The sequence below is a fragment of the Scyliorhinus torazame genome, chromosome 12 (assembly GCF_047496885.1).
Source record: "Scyliorhinus torazame isolate Kashiwa2021f chromosome 12, sScyTor2.1, whole genome shotgun sequence".
In the NCBI taxonomy this organism is placed as follows: Eukaryota; Metazoa; Chordata; class Chondrichthyes; order Carcharhiniformes; family Scyliorhinidae; genus Scyliorhinus; species Scyliorhinus torazame.
Window position 1 is genome coordinate 174,865,256 of NC_092718.1, and position 15,491 is coordinate 174,880,746.

The following is a 15,491-nucleotide window of genomic DNA, read 5'->3' on the forward strand; positions in this document are numbered from 1 at the left end:
GATTTTCCAATCCTCTGGGACTTTCCTGGACTCCAGTGACTTTTGAAAGATCATAACTAACGCCTCCTCTATTTCTTCAGCTATCTCCTTTAGAACTCTAGGATGCAGTCCATCTGGGCCCGGAGATTTATCAATTTTTAGACCTCTTAGTTTCTCTAGCACTTTCTCCTTTGTGATGGCTACCATATTCAACTCTGCCCCCTGACTCTCCGGAATTGGTGGGATATTACTCATGTCTTCTACTGTGAAGACTGACGCAAAGTACTTATTTAGTTCCTCAGCTATTTCCTTGTCTCCCATCACAAAATTACCAGTGTCATTTTGGAGCGGCCCAATGTCAACTTTTGCCTCCCGTTTGTTTTTAATGTATTTAAAGAAACTTTTACTATCATTCCTAATGTTACTGGCTAGCCTACCTTCATATTTGATCCTCTCTTTCCTTATTTCTCTCTTTGTTATCCTCTGTTTGTTTTTGTAGCCTTCCCAATCTTCTGACTACTCTTTGCCACATTATAGGCTTTCTCTTTTGCTTTGATGCATTCCCTAACTTCCTTTGTCAGCCATGGCTGCCTAATCCCCCCTCTGATAACCTTTCTTTTCTTTGGGATGAACCTCTGCACTGTGTCCTCAATTACTCCCAGAAACTCCTGCCATTGCTGTTCTACTGTCTTTCCCACTAGGCTCTGCTCCCAGTCGATTTTCGTCAGTTCCTCACTCATGCCCCTGTAGTTACCTTTATTTAACTGTAACACCTTTACATCTGATTCTACCTTCTTTCTTTCAAATTGGAGATTGAATTCTACCATATTATGATCACTGCCTCCTAAGTGCTCCCTTACTTTAAGATCTTTAATCAAGTCTGGCTCATTACATAACACTAAGTCCAGAATGGCCTGTTCCCTCGTGGGCTCCATCACAAGCTGTTCCAAAAAGCCCTCCTGTAAACATTCAATGAATTCCCTTTCCTTGGGTCCACTGGCAGCATTATTTACCCAGTCCACCTGCATATTGAAGTCCCCCATGATCACTGTGACCTTGGCTTTCTGACATGCACTTTCTATTTTGTGGTGCATTTTGTGCCCCCGGTCCTGACCACTGTTAGGAGGCCTGTACATAACTCCCATTATGGTTTTTTTGCCTTTGTGGTTCCTCAACTCTACCCACACAGACTCCACATCATCTGACCCGATGTCATTTAGTGCTATTGATTTAATTTCATTCCTAATTAACAAGACAAACCCCGCCCCCTCTGCCCTTCTCCCTGTCTTTTCGATAGGTTGTGAATCCCTGGATGTTTAAATGCCAGTCCTGAACCCCCTGCAACCATGTCTCTGTGATGCCTACCACATCATACCTGCCAGTCACAATCTGGGCCACAAGCTCATCTACCTTGTTCCGTACACTGCGTGCATTTAAATATAGCACCTTTAATTCTCTATTGACCGTCCCTTTTTGTTTTCTTCGTGTGGTGGACCTTGGTTTACTGAGCCTTTCCATACACTGTGTCATATTTTGTGGGATGGGGACTATCGTAACCTCTCCTGAGTTTTGTCTTTTCGTGCTTTTTTGTATTCCTAAGCAGCTACGCTTCCCACTGATTATTTCACCTCTTGGTTCCCTGACTTTCCCTTCCCCCCCCCAATCTTTAGTTTAAAGTCCTATTGACCACCCTATTTACTCTTTTCACCAGAACACTGGTCCCAGCTCGGTTCAGGTGGAGACCATCCCAACGGTATAGGTCCCCCCTGTCCCAAAACTGATGCCAGTGTCCCATGAAAAGGAACCCCTCTTTCCCACACCACTCTTTCAGCCATGTGTTAACTTCCCTTATTCTTGCCTCCCTATGCCAATTTGCACGTGGCTCGGGCAGTAATCCGGAGATTATGACCCTTGAGGACCTGTTTTTAAATTTGAATCCTAGTTCTTTATAATCTCTAAACAGGTCCTCTTTCCTAGACTTGCCTATGTTGTTGGTACCGACATGGACCACAACAACTGGATCCTCCCCCTCCCTCTCCAGTATCCTTTCAAGCCGGTCAGAGATGTCCCGCACCCGAGCACCGGGCAGGCAACATACCATGCGGGACTCTTTATCCTGCTCACAAAGGATACTATCTATCCCCCTGATAATAGAATCCCCTACATCTACAACTTGCCTATTTACTCCCTCCCCTTGAATGGCCTGCTGTACCATGGTGCCTTGGTCAGCTGACTCATCCTTCCTGCAGCCCTGTTCGCCATCCACACAGGGAGCAAGTGCCTCATACCTGTTGGACAGAGTCAAGGGCTGAGGCTCCTGGGTTCTTGACTGCTGGTTCCCTTTACCTGCCTGACTTGCAGTCACACCCTGCTGTCCCTGGCCACTGGCAGGATTTAAACTACTTACTCTGACAGGTGTGACTGCCTCCTGAAACACAGTGTCCAGGTAAGTCTCCCCCTCCCGGATGTGCCTCAGTGTTTGAAGCTCAGACTCCAGCTCATCAACTCTGAGCCGGAGCTCTTCGAGCAGCCAACACTTACTGCAGATGTGGTCGCTGCAGCTCGCAATGGGATCTGCCAGCTCCCACATCAAGCAGCTCAAGCACATCACCTGACCAGCCATCACTAATTAATTAATTAGTTTAATTTAAGTTTATGAGTTTAGCTGTGTTTTTAAAAAAAATTTGGGGCAGATTTGCTATCAACCACTCAGATCACAGCTTCCCTCTGACGTCACTTTTGGGAAAAAAACTGGAAAACAGGAAGTTACCATTAGGTTTTTATACTCACAGAGACTGCTCCTCCTCCTCCGAACGGCTCCAGAAATTAGGCCCGAAGAAAGAGAGAGAACAAAACAGTGGGGGAAAAGCACCTTCTCACTCGGTCTGTATCTCTCTCACTCAGGCTGTGTCTCCTTGACCTGCGCAATGCTTATTGTATGGTCTACCCCATTTTTATTCCACTAAAATCAATAGAATGATTGAGATATCTATTCCCCCCTCTCACTAGTCACATTGCTTATTTTGTCTATTGTTGCCCCTTTTGCACTTCTCACATTTGCTTTATATTTAGAGAAACGTGAAATACATCTGCGGGGACCCACCAAGCCCTCCTAAGCCAGACAAAGCACAGGTCAGGTCTGATTAGCAGTTCTGGTCAGTATTACATCATTTCATCAAGTTACAGGGGAAAGTTAAGGAGATGTCAAGTATGAGAAAAGCACACCAATTTGCAATCATTCTACTGCAAAGAAACATCAAGAATTAAAATGCCATTGAAGAGAAGTGTTTTGTCGTTTAGGTGGAGTTGATCCAATCTTTCGGGGCTTGCTGGGTTACCCTGGCAAACTGCAGACCCAAAGCGCCATGATGCCAGATGAACTGCGTGAGAAGCTCTTTGCTGCACAGCATCATATAGCCCTGGACCTGTCTTCCATCAATATACAGCGCTCTCGGGACCATGGACTCCCAGGTAACAGAAGATGACTGCAGTGAAGAGCCTGATTTACACATTCAGCTCTTTCAGTCTCGTGTAGTTGATTGTTGATTTTATTGTCTCTTTGCACATTCTGATTATAGATCCCTAAAAACAATCTGTATTTGATTAAATAGATCATGTATCACACTAAGAACTAGATTAAATAGGCTCAATTTGAAAGTTATGAAATCCTCAAATTGCAGACTTTGAAATGTTTTTATTTTCTTGCGTCAACTTTATCATTTTATTCACCGTAACTCATAAACAGAAGAGTAAACCTCATCTCCCCACTCTGAATCCAGGTTATAATGCTTGGCGAAGGTTCTGTCGACTCTCTGAGCCCCAAAATCTTTTGGATCTTTCTCTCGTCCTTAACAATATGGACCTAGCAACTGATCTCCTCGACTTGTATGGAACTCCAGAAAACATCGACGTGTGGGTGGGAGGAATCTCCGAACCTTTCGTGAAAGGTGGCAGGGTGGGCCCGTTGTTTGCCTGCTTGATAGGGCAGCAATTCAAGAATCTGAGAGATGGAGACAGGTAATACATGTATTGAGAGTTTCAAGGCAACCCATTTATACATCACATTACAGTATTCTTCCTTCAACAGAACAGGTTTTGTCTTCCAAGAGGCCTAAATGCGGTTTCTCAGTTATAAAAACATGGAACAAGAGTTGGCATTTCAGGCATCTATCTAACCTTACATCTCCTCCATTACTCACCTCACCTCAATCATCACTACATCCAGCTCCCTTGCAACAATAAACTTTTAAGACAGCCTTTCAACTTTAGCTTCCAGAATTCGCATCATTTCCAAATTATTTCCACCATAATTACAATTTGATGTTTGGCCCATATGCTTTATGGTATTGATGAATATTTGCAATACCCCAACATCTAGCAAAGATGGCAGAAATGCAAGCAGAAAATTGTTGACCTAATGAAAAGTTAGCTTCTCCTCCCTGTTCCCTCTCAGATTAGAAAACCATGGGCCATGGTCCCTGTGTCATGGGCTCATTTAAAAAAAAAAGCTCTGGTGAATATTTATTTTGTTTCAACCCTAATCAGGCCTGAGGATCACCTGGGCTTGCTTCCATTGGGTTTGGGAAAGTAGCATATTTTTGATCCAGGTCTCAACCTGACAGTTGAGGTGTGTAAACTCCTGACTTAGGAATCCCTTCTTCCAGCCCCATTTGCCCGATGCATCAAGGCCTTACAGTGGTGGCTAGAATTCCAACCCTCACAAGGCCAATACAGGTCCTATGAACAGAATTTGGCATATTCAAGTCCTAGCTGAGTTTAGTGCTGTTCCTGCACACCCATTGCATACCTATTGGAGGAACTTCCCAGCATGGTTGGGCTAATTTTATCACTTTATTCTCAACCAAGGTAAATTGACATATTGGACTATTTGAACTGTAAAAGGAACCTTAGCATATCTGAATACATTCTTTATTTATTTAATTCCCACATAATGGGTTCAACATTCCAGTCCCCATCGCCACCGGGCTCATTTAGTCCCATTGAAAGTCAATGGATTTTTGGCTGGATTGCCAAATCTCCTGTGCTGGGTTCCACCATAACATGGCTGGAATAAGAAAATGTCTTTTAAGCCCATACATTAACTGCAGCTGAGACTCGTTCTCAATGCCCATCATTGCTAGCAGCTATAAACCACAAGAAACGATCAAGAGAGATGTTTAATTGATAATAGTGCCATCCATGTCCCTCGGATATACTTCGCATAAATGAATTACATTACATAGTTACTGGTGTTAAGTTGGCAATTTGCCTAGTGAAGTCCCACCAGCACTGATATCTATCTATTTTCCATTGGGATTGGTTGAGTGGTAAATGGAAGCCAGAGTATAACATCCTTTTGAGTAATCATTTGTCTTGCTCTTGTGCTTTAGATTCTGGTGGGAAAATGCGGAGGTTTTTACTGCCTGCCAGCAGCAGGCTCTTCGTCAAATCTCATTCTCCAGATTAATCTGTGATAACACCAGGATTGAAGAAATCCCTCAGGATGTGTTTAGGTACAGACCGTACCCAGAAGGATATATTGGATGCAATCGCATTTCAACATTAGACCTGAGTGCCTGGAAAGAGGAAACCAAAGGTATGACACTCTTGGATCTAATTTCCCTGTAGCTAAATTTCCCTGTCCCAGTAACTAATTTACAAGATAATTACACAATGGCCAGTTACTTCCTCGGAGAGACAATCAACGGTAGATTACCACTCTGTAGTGACTTACCTGCGTTTAAATTTGAAAGGACCTGTCTCCCCTCACCTTCCTGAATCAGGCCAGGTGAGACTGAAGAAGCGAAACACATCCCCGCTCTAGCGCCAAAGTTCAAAAGGAACGAAGCAGAGGAGAACATGCCCCCTTTTTAACGGCGCTAGCTGCCATAAGGCAGGTGAGTTTAAAGGTCCCATTGAAAGGGGGAAGATAAGTTTCTAAGGTAAGTAAATGAGATGTTGGGGTGGGGCTCTGGACATCGGCAGGGGAGGCTCCGTAGGGGTTGGGGTCCTTAGTTGGGTAGAGTGTGGGGAGTCCCTTGGGGGTTGGGGGTGTCCTGTGGGGTGTTTAAAATAGGCAGAAGTTAGAAATGCTTTTTTCCCATTCTAGCTCTTACAGAGTGTATGAGTGTAAAACTGGCAGAACCATTCAAGATTAGCGATTTGAATCGCTTTGTCGGATAGTTCACAGAACGTCATAAATATCCAGGGAAGATTAGCACTTCCGGACAATTGATGGGTAAATGCTTGTTTGAAACTTCCAAGAGGGATTCCCCAGTGCATCATTGGGGAACCCCCAAATCCAAAACTGTCCAATATATTAAAAACATTGCGTTGATAAATTATTCTTTGGGTCACATGCAATCTTTCCCTCTTAGTTAGCAGGTTGCTGGTAACATTGGTGGTTCGGCCTTCCTCTGTAATGCTTTCGGCTACATCTTTGATGTCCCATTATCCATCACAATCTTCTTCCTCTTCCTCTTCTGTCCTTTCTTAGCCTCACTTGTTCAAATTCAATATTTACAATAGAGCTTTTCTTAAGCATTCATTCTATCCAAAATGTTACTTATGCATTCTAAATGCAGTTTTAAAAACTTAATGAAAGGATAGATATTGGATTGAAATGCATTAAACTGTCACAAGGATTCTCACTTCAGATAACAAGACCAACTACACTAAGAAAGTTAGCTCCCTGAACCACTTTCAAAGTCATAATTCAACTGAGCTCCTTAGAAGTTCAGAATGTTAATTAGCTTTACAAAATCCAATTTCCAATTAATTTTCATCTGCCGTCTTTTTCACCAATATGTATATCCCCCAGAAGGAATGGAATACTGATCAACGTCTCCTCCCCGCAAAGGTTATCTGTCGAAGTCCTAGAAAATAAATTTCCATTTTGTTCTACCTGAACTGACAATTTCTTGATGAGCACCTCAGAAGCATTGAAGTGTTTAGATTGGAAGAATTAACTCCTTAACTTCAGCAACTCTTACAACTGGGTATTAAAGGACTAAGTTTTCTTAAAATATGCAACAGGGTTTTATATTACAAATCAGCAGTGTCTGTACTCGGAGGGCAAAATTTAGAAATGCATTGTTGTTGTACTAACATTTGCTCAAACATTTTCTTTCCATCTACACGTCCCTCTCCTGACAGCTTCTGTTGATTACTTTTACAGCTACCCCCTGTGGCTTCATTCCCATTGTTGCTCATGCCCATTTCTCAATCTGTAAATCCTCGGTCAGGTACACCTGTGAGTTAGGATTCAAGCTGGAGGGACAGGATGTGATAAAATGCCTGAGTGGCAGACAGTGGAACTCTGCACCACCTAGCTGTACAGGTAAGACGTGCTGTTAGGTAATTTGGACATTCTGAATTCTCCCTCCGTGTTCCCGAACAGGCGCCGAAATGTGGTGACTTGGGGCTTTTCACAGTAACTTCATTGCAGTGTTAATGTAAGCCGGCTTGTGACAATTTATATTATTAAATTAAATTAATTAAGAGCCTGAATCCACCCAGCTGTACAGGTGAGAGCCTAAATGCACCTAGCTGTACAAGTAATAATAATATTATAATATAATAATAATATTATAATATAATAAGCTTTCATTGTCACAAGTATGAAGTGACAAGTCCAAGTCGCCACATTCCGGTGGCTGTTCGGATAAGCTGGTATGGGAAATTAACCTGCGCTGCTGGCCTTGTTCTGCATCACAAACCAGCTGTCTAGCCCATTGAGCTAAACCAGTAAGAGCCTGAATCCAGCACTATACAGGTAAGAGCCTAAATGCACTTGGCTGTACAGGTAAGAGCCTAAATTCACCTCGCTATACAGTCAGAGCCTAAATACGGCACAGTGGTTAGCACTGCTGCCTCGCAGCTGCAGGGTCCCGGTTTCTATTCCGGCCTTGGGTGACTGTCTGTGTTGAGTTTTCACTTTTCCCCCATGTCTGCGTGGGTTTCCTCCACGTGCTCCGGTTTCCTCCCACAGTCCAAAGATGTGCTGGTTAGGTGGAACATGCTAAATGGACAGCACGGTAGCACAGTGGTAGCACTGTTGCTTCACAGCTCCAGGATCCCAGGTTTGATTCCTGGCTTGGGTCACTGTCTGTGTGGAGTTTGCACGTTCTCCCTGTGTCTACGTGGGTTTCCTCTGGGTGTTCTGGTTTCCTCCCACAAGTCCCGAAAGATGTGCTGTTAGGTAATTTGGACATTCTGAATTCTCCCTCCGTGTACACGAACAGGCGCCGAGTGTGGCGACGAGGCGTTTTTCACAGTAGCTTCATTGCAGTGTTAATATAAGCCTACTTATGACAATTAAGATTATTATTATTAAATTAGTGTATAAAAGGTTGGACGAGATTACTGGGTTACGGGGATAGGGTGCCGACGTGCTAACAAATGGCAATTATCCAGAAACAATTTGCTCACTGATGTCAGGGCGTCCAGCTCCAGACCGCATTACAGCTTTGGTCCAAAAGAGCTGAATTCAAGCGGTGAGGTGAGAGTGTCTACCCTTGATATCAAAGCAGCATTTGACCAGTGTAGAATCAAGGAACTCGAGCAAAATTGAAGTCAATGGGAATTAGAGGCAAAACTCTCCACTGGTTGCAAGCATACCTAGCACAAAAGAAGATTGCTGTGGTGGTTGGAGACCAATTATCTCAGCCCCAGGACACCACTGCATAGAATCATCAGGGTAGTGGCCTTGGCCTAACCATCTTTAGCTGCTTCTCTAAATAACTTCTCTCCATCATAATGGGGCTATTGACTGATGAATGCGCAAAGTTCAGCACCATTTGCAATTCTTCAGATTCAGAAGCAATCTGTGCCCATATTCAGGAAAACATAGACAACATTCAGATTTGGATTGTTAAGTGTGAGAAAATGACCACCTCCAACAAAAGAAAATCTAACCTTCTTCCCTTGCTATTCAATGACATTACCATCACTAAACCTCCCACAAAAATCCTGGGGGTTGCCATTGACCAGAGTCCCATTTTGAAAAGAGACTCAGCAATTTCCAATGCAATTTTGGATTCTTTTTTTTTGTTGTGAATTTAGAGTACCAAGTTCATTTTTTCCAATTAAGGGGCAATTTAACGTGATCAATTGTTGCCTTTTTACCCTTTATGTGATCCACAAGCTGTTTCTTATATTGACCAAATTACCACACAACCAGTATGTTAGCTCAAAAACACAAGACTTGTATCTCTATGCAATAATACACGCGGCTCCGTACTAAACCACACCTAACAACTAAGATGACCATTACTTAACTTCGAGTGACTGGCACTGTGTGAGGTAAGGCCTTTATCTGGGTCCACGTGGTCGGTTGGAAGTTGTTGGGTTCGTCTCAGCTGGGCTCGTCCTTCAGGATGGTCGCAGGTCCTTGGACTTGGTTGTTCTGTTACAGTTGGTCGCGCACAGGCCAGTCCAAAAAGAGACCGATCTCCAGTGCGCAGGGCTTTTTATCCTTCGTCTCTTTCGCACCCTTTTGGGCGGTCCTTACTCCAGATCCAATGGATCGATAGGGTTTTCAATAACCCTCATCAATCTCAGCCAATTAGGGGGCGGATACCTCGATGGCTGGGCGGGTCCTAGCTATCATTGTCCCAGGCTGTAGGCCTTTCCAAATAAGGGGGGGGGGGGTGGCGCCGGTTAGTCTGCTGTCGTTGATGGTCCTTAATAAGAATGATATTGTCTTGGGAAAAATGGTAATTGATTCTCAATGGATGCAAGTTTCAGCCAAGTCTGGTTTCTTTGTATAATACACAGAGGCTGTGTACCTGTCTGTGTCCCAAATTGACTACAATTCCCATGGTCCTTTGCAGGTGGCCATTTTACATGGCTTCACAATCTACCTACCCAGCACATCTTTTTGAATGTGGGGGCAAAACCCACACAATCATGGGGAGAATGTGCAAAATTCACATGGACAGTGACCCAGAGCTGGGATCGAACCTGGGACCTCGGTGCCGTGAGGCAGCAATGCTAACCACTGCATCACCGTGTTGCCCTGCCATTTTGGATTCTAACCCATACAATATACCTCATAGTATCTCCAATTCTTATCTCCAGTACCTCAGTACCTCTCCTGACTCCTTTTTGAAGGATTAAGAGATCCTACCTTTTAACAATAAATCCTAGGTCAAGCTTTATTATTTAGCAGTAACTAACTTCTCATATTTCAAAAATTTCCGTTGAATCATTACTATCAGCATTGAATAAACCTTTATCCATGTTTGAAATCCAGCAAGAGCCTCATTTTTTTTACAATCCAGTTGCACAATCCAGTAACATCACAGTTGGTGTTACTATTGGATGGGAAGGTCCCAGAATGGAACCCTAGCTCACAAGATTGTAACTTTGTTTTAGAAAACATGGAGGAACAGAGTCATAGGACTGCCAATTCATTTGTAATAATAAAAATATATTAAACATGTAAAGTTTAATTATAATACAATACTCCTTGCCCCCTTTTCTTCACAAAGGTACGCAGATTTCCAGGATAACACCCCATTCTGAAACCAAATGGCTGATGCCATTCAAACGATTTCCTGTGGATTTCTCCTCAAATTCCCCCAGATGATTGTCACATGAGTGTTTCCGAACAGCACTCTCAAAAAGACAAGCTTTAAAATCTTCTATCAAACAATGCTTTCCATCAACTATTTTCGTCAAGGATCTGCCTCCAGGTTTTCCAACTCTGCTTTTAATTTCCATTTGTCTTGGACGCTTTTACATAAACTCTGAAATCCAGCCATCAATCGCTCCACAATTATTTCAACTAATGTCTCAGAAACTGTTGTAAGATATTGCAAACCTTAGAACCACTGCAGATATCTTTCTGGCTTCTCACTAGCCAACTCCTTCTCAGCTCTGACTGTCTTCACTGAACAGAACACTGTTCTAGTTCCAGTTCCTCTTTGTTGCTTTAACTTCTGAATTCTTGAAAACCTCTCTTCATTCCTAGAGTTTCCTTAATAAGCTGTTCTTTGAGTTTATGGCAGTGGCTTTCTTAACCATTACTCCATTGTATGAATTTTCTTCCAGAAAAGTGTTCAGCTGCTCACCCTCTCACTTTTTGTCACCAACTGTTATGAATTCAGTTAACCACAATCACAAAAACACTCCTACTCTAAAGGTGCCCCGATTGCTGTGTAAAATCGCTTGTCTTCTCCACGACTTATTTACTTTTCAAGCTGTAAACGTCTCTGAGCAGAATAGAAAGCAAAGCCTCACACATGCAAACAACTTTGTCTAACATAAATCTAATTGGAGTTCTACTCTCCTTACACAAAACATTAAATTAAACCCACTTAAATCTGTACTTTATTTAACAATACAAATATAGCTCATCTAAAACTACCTCTGCTTTCATGACACTTGTGGGTCCAAAACCCTGAACTCCCTTCCTAACAACAGTATGGGTGTATCTGAACTTCAGTGGTTCAAGAAATAGCTCACCACCAACTTCAAATTGGCATGGGCAATAAATTCTGGCTAGTCAATGAAGCTCACAACCCATAAACAAATAAATAGACTGTTTAGATTGACAAAAACTAATTCTTTAACATCACCAATTCCTAAAAATGGCAATTAAGGGCTATTTCCTTAAAATAACCAATAAAACTGTAGATTAAATAAAGGTTGTGACCATACACTGAGGGCAGAGTTTCAAAATACAGAGTTGTCTTATGACGATTGCTCAAATATGCCCTTACAGAAAATTTCAGAGTTCAGAGCTTTGGACTGGGGAAAATGTAAACCTCACATTGTCTCATACTCACCCTTGCTTATCCAAAGTCAATCACATTTCTACCTAGTTTATTTAAATTGTGTAATTTTTCTAAACGTTTATGCTTTAATCACTATTTTTTCTGAAAGAGGTTTAACTCTATAACAATATGTATGTGCCAAATCCACTAGTGTATTCTCACTTTTTCTTTCAGTGAGTGAAACCCAGTTCCACACTCTGCTACACAGGGTTGGAGTTCCACACTCTGCTACACAGGGTTGGAGTTCCACACTCTGCTACACAGGGTTGGAGTTCCACACTCTGCTACACAGGGTTGGAGTTCCACACTCTGCTACACAGGGTTGGAGTTCCACACTCTGCTACACAGGGTTGGAGTTCCACACTCTGCTACACAGGGTTGGAGTTCCACACTCTGCTACACAGGGTTGGAGTTCCACACTCTGCTACACAGGGTTGGAGTTCCACACTCTGCTACACAGGGTTGGAGTTCCACACTCTGCTACACAGGGTTGCAGTTCCACACTCTGCTACACAGGGTTGGAGTTCCACACTCTGCTACACAGGGTTGGAGTTCCACACTCTGCTACACAGGGTTGCAGTTCCACACTCTGCTACACAGGGTTGCAGTTCCACACTCTGCTACACAGAGTTACAGTCCCACAATCTGCTACACAGAGTTATGGTCCCACAGTCTGCTACACAGGGTTAGGGTCCCACAGTCTGATACACAGGGTTAGGGTCCCACAGTCTGATACACACGGTTATGGTTTCATACTCTGATTGCAGAGTGGACCAGGACATTGTAGAGAGAATGGTAAATTTGAAATGTTGAAAGGGTTGGGGGAAATGGGTTTGATGGTAGCATCACATAGCGTAGTAGAAATGGATGGTGATCTATTGAATGTGAAGGCTGGTGAGGTGGATAATGAAGAGGAGGGGAGTGGAGCAGGATGAAATGAGAGCAAATGTACAGAAAAAAGGCCATGATGAAGGGTGGGTGGTGGAAAGGAGTCCTTGGGTGAAGCAATACAGAGTCACATTGGAAAAGCTGCTCTGGGAGTTGTTCTTTTGTTATGATATGGCAGGTGGTAATGGCCATACTAACCAAATCTCAAAGGGAAACTTGGCAAGCTATCACAACAATTTTCAATTTCTATTTCATACAAGATAAGGGTGCTGAAGTCAGGAATCACAAATTACAATAACACTTTTGGTAATTTTCAATAGTAAAGTAAAACATTTATTAATAAAGTAAATTAAATGAAAATTGATACATAAAATATTACATTTACAGAGTCAAAAAATAGTCTTCCAGAACATATTTCCAACATATTCTTACTTGGTTAGATTTAGAAATGACCATCCCTTAGCATATACTGCCAGGATCGTAGATGGTCATTACCCCAACACAGCTCCCAACCTTTCCATAAATATATTTTCCTCTTCCATATTACCCCACTCTTAGGTCAAATAAAACATAATACCCTTTCACAAGTTTACTTACGACCTTTCCTTAAAATGCAAACTCCTTCTTATCAAATCCTCACTTATCTCCTAATGCAAATGTCTACTTATGTTGTGTTCAGTTGTCGGACATCCAATTTAGCCCATTCACTTCAAATTCCTGCTTTTCACACCTAGCCCCTTTGATGGTCTCAACTCCATAGGCGCTCAGTCCCCAACTCAATTAAATTAGTCACATACATAGGGTCATATACACACACACACATACAAAGCATTTCCACTGACATTTTTTGCCACAATTGTCAGAATAGATGGGACAGGGAAGTTGGGAGAATACATTAGAATCTATCCAGGAAACAAAGTAGGAGATGTTCCAGATGTTTTTGTGTTATTTCAGATTTCCAGTATCTGCAGTATTTTGTTTTTGTTTGCTTCAGTACATAACAGATTTGAGGGTTGTACGCACTGACATATTAAATAATATTTTCAGATGTTTCTGGCAGCTCGGAGGGAATAACTGGCTCAAATGGAGGTAAAAGTGAACCCGGATCAGCGGAATCCAAAGAAGATACATGGCTTACAGATTTGTTCGATGACAGTAATACATCTGGTTCAGGGGTTAGCACTTGAACTACAGGCTAAGGCCTGTAGGTGATGTGCTAAGGTGTGAAGTGGATGGGGATCGGCTTTATCATTCTTTCATGTATAATATATAAATATAGTTAACGTGTGTTACCTCCAGGTGCAGTAGATGGAGTGAGACTTCCCATTCTCTACTCTATGGTCTTTGGCAATACATTCAATCACTGGACCATAATCATCTGATCCCAGTCCTCATGCTTCTTCTTTAGTTGATCATGAAGTATGAGCAGCAATGACAAGGCAGCATTTATTTCCCATCCAAACCTGCCTTGAGAAGGTGGTGGTAACTGTTTATCCCTTTATCTGACCCTCTTGCAGAGGATTGAGTCCAAACAATGATGGAGAGAGATGGCTTTGGTCCCTCATGGACTACGACGAATTAATTACCATTACCATGGTGTATGGAGCAGGGTGCCATGTAAAATATTTTCTCTGAAGATGGTATTCCAGTATATGAAATCCGCCCACCACTGCCCCCCCGCCCCCCCCCCCCCCCCCCGACTCTACAGGACCATCCAAACCAATAAGGCATTTATGATCCCTGATCTACTCAACTAGAGTACAACAGAAGTTTTGGGCTATTCTATTCATCTGTTGCTTATGATAATTGGCTCTGTACAAATAGGCTGCTTCACCTGCCTTCATAATAAGTGACTGCAATTCAATTCAATGTGATGTTCAGGGGATTGCAATAAATGTATGTCTTTTCACTTACTACAGACATAATTGTTATTCAGTAAGCTTTGTTTTGTGCTATTTTACGTTGTTCCCAGTTAATACTCTGACACGCTAATCAGAACAATATCGAAATTTCTTTAGCTGTGATTACCTTTGCTTCTGTCAAATCAATAAAATGAAGTAGCAGCAACCAAACTGTGTCCCACACGGTTCTTTCTATCTGACGTGAGCCAAACAAATGGAGCTGGATTCTCCGTTCCTGTGTCTAAGTGCTGATGCCAATGGAGGATCCGTGGAGTTGAACGTCATAAAAATCGGTGCCACACCTGCACCGATTCTGCTACTGGTGAGGGGCTAGCACTTGTGCTGCGTAGAACACCAGCTGAACACACGGAAAAAAAAGGTGCGGTAATCGCTGGGTCTGTGATGGGCACTTACAGGGCTGACAAGCTGCAGCCGCACTTAAACTATACACCCCCGACACACACACTGATCGCGGCCGAAAAGATGGCACTGGTTGTGCTGGACCACCCATACATCTGATGGGTAGGCTGGAGCCAGAGAGCACCTAATCACCTATACGACCCAGGGCACCATATTTATAGAGGGCTGTCAGCGGCTGTCTTGCCGGCTCCGGTAATGGTGTTGCGTACCGATCCACCCCGACCCCACAGCCCACCTCCTGGCCACCCCCACTACTCCCCCAGCCCTGGCAGAAGCATCATGGCCAGAGGCCTGACTGTTGGCGAAGGATGGTGGTGCTGGACACTGTCCATATACCCTCTCTCTCGCTCAGCAGCCACCACGCCAGGTTCACGATTTGTGAGAGCACACGGGACTTGCCGTCGGGAACTCGGCCCATCGGAGGCGGAGAATCAAAGGTAGGCCTGCTAATAAGATGCGAACTGGGTTGTTAATTCACACAACGTGCATCGCAATGATGTTGCTTTCGAGGAGGCTGAGCATT

The 15,491-nt window shown here is 43.2% G+C and overlaps 1 protein-coding gene across 3 annotated transcripts in view; it reads left to right on the top strand.

The window, feature by feature from the left end:
* The window catches only part of LOC140386752 (myeloperoxidase-like), a 103,759-nt gene extending 89,040 nt beyond the window's left edge, over positions 1-14,719 (top strand). For 2 of the 3 annotated variants that reach the window (XM_072469405.1, XM_072469408.1), the window contains 5 exons: positions 3,280-3,450; positions 3,759-3,996; positions 5,370-5,575; positions 7,157-7,318; positions 13,695-14,719. In XM_072469405.1, coding sequence (XP_072325506.1) covers positions 3,280-3,450; positions 3,759-3,996; positions 5,370-5,575; positions 7,157-7,318; positions 13,695-13,834 — 917 coding nt within the window. In that variant the 3' untranslated portion in view covers positions 13,835-14,719. The remainder of the gene's footprint in view (positions 1-3,279; positions 3,451-3,758; positions 3,997-5,369; positions 5,576-7,156; positions 7,319-13,694) is intronic. The other variant, XM_072469406.1, reaches the window with a different exon arrangement.
* The last annotated feature ends 772 nt before the right edge of the window (positions 14,720-15,491 follow it).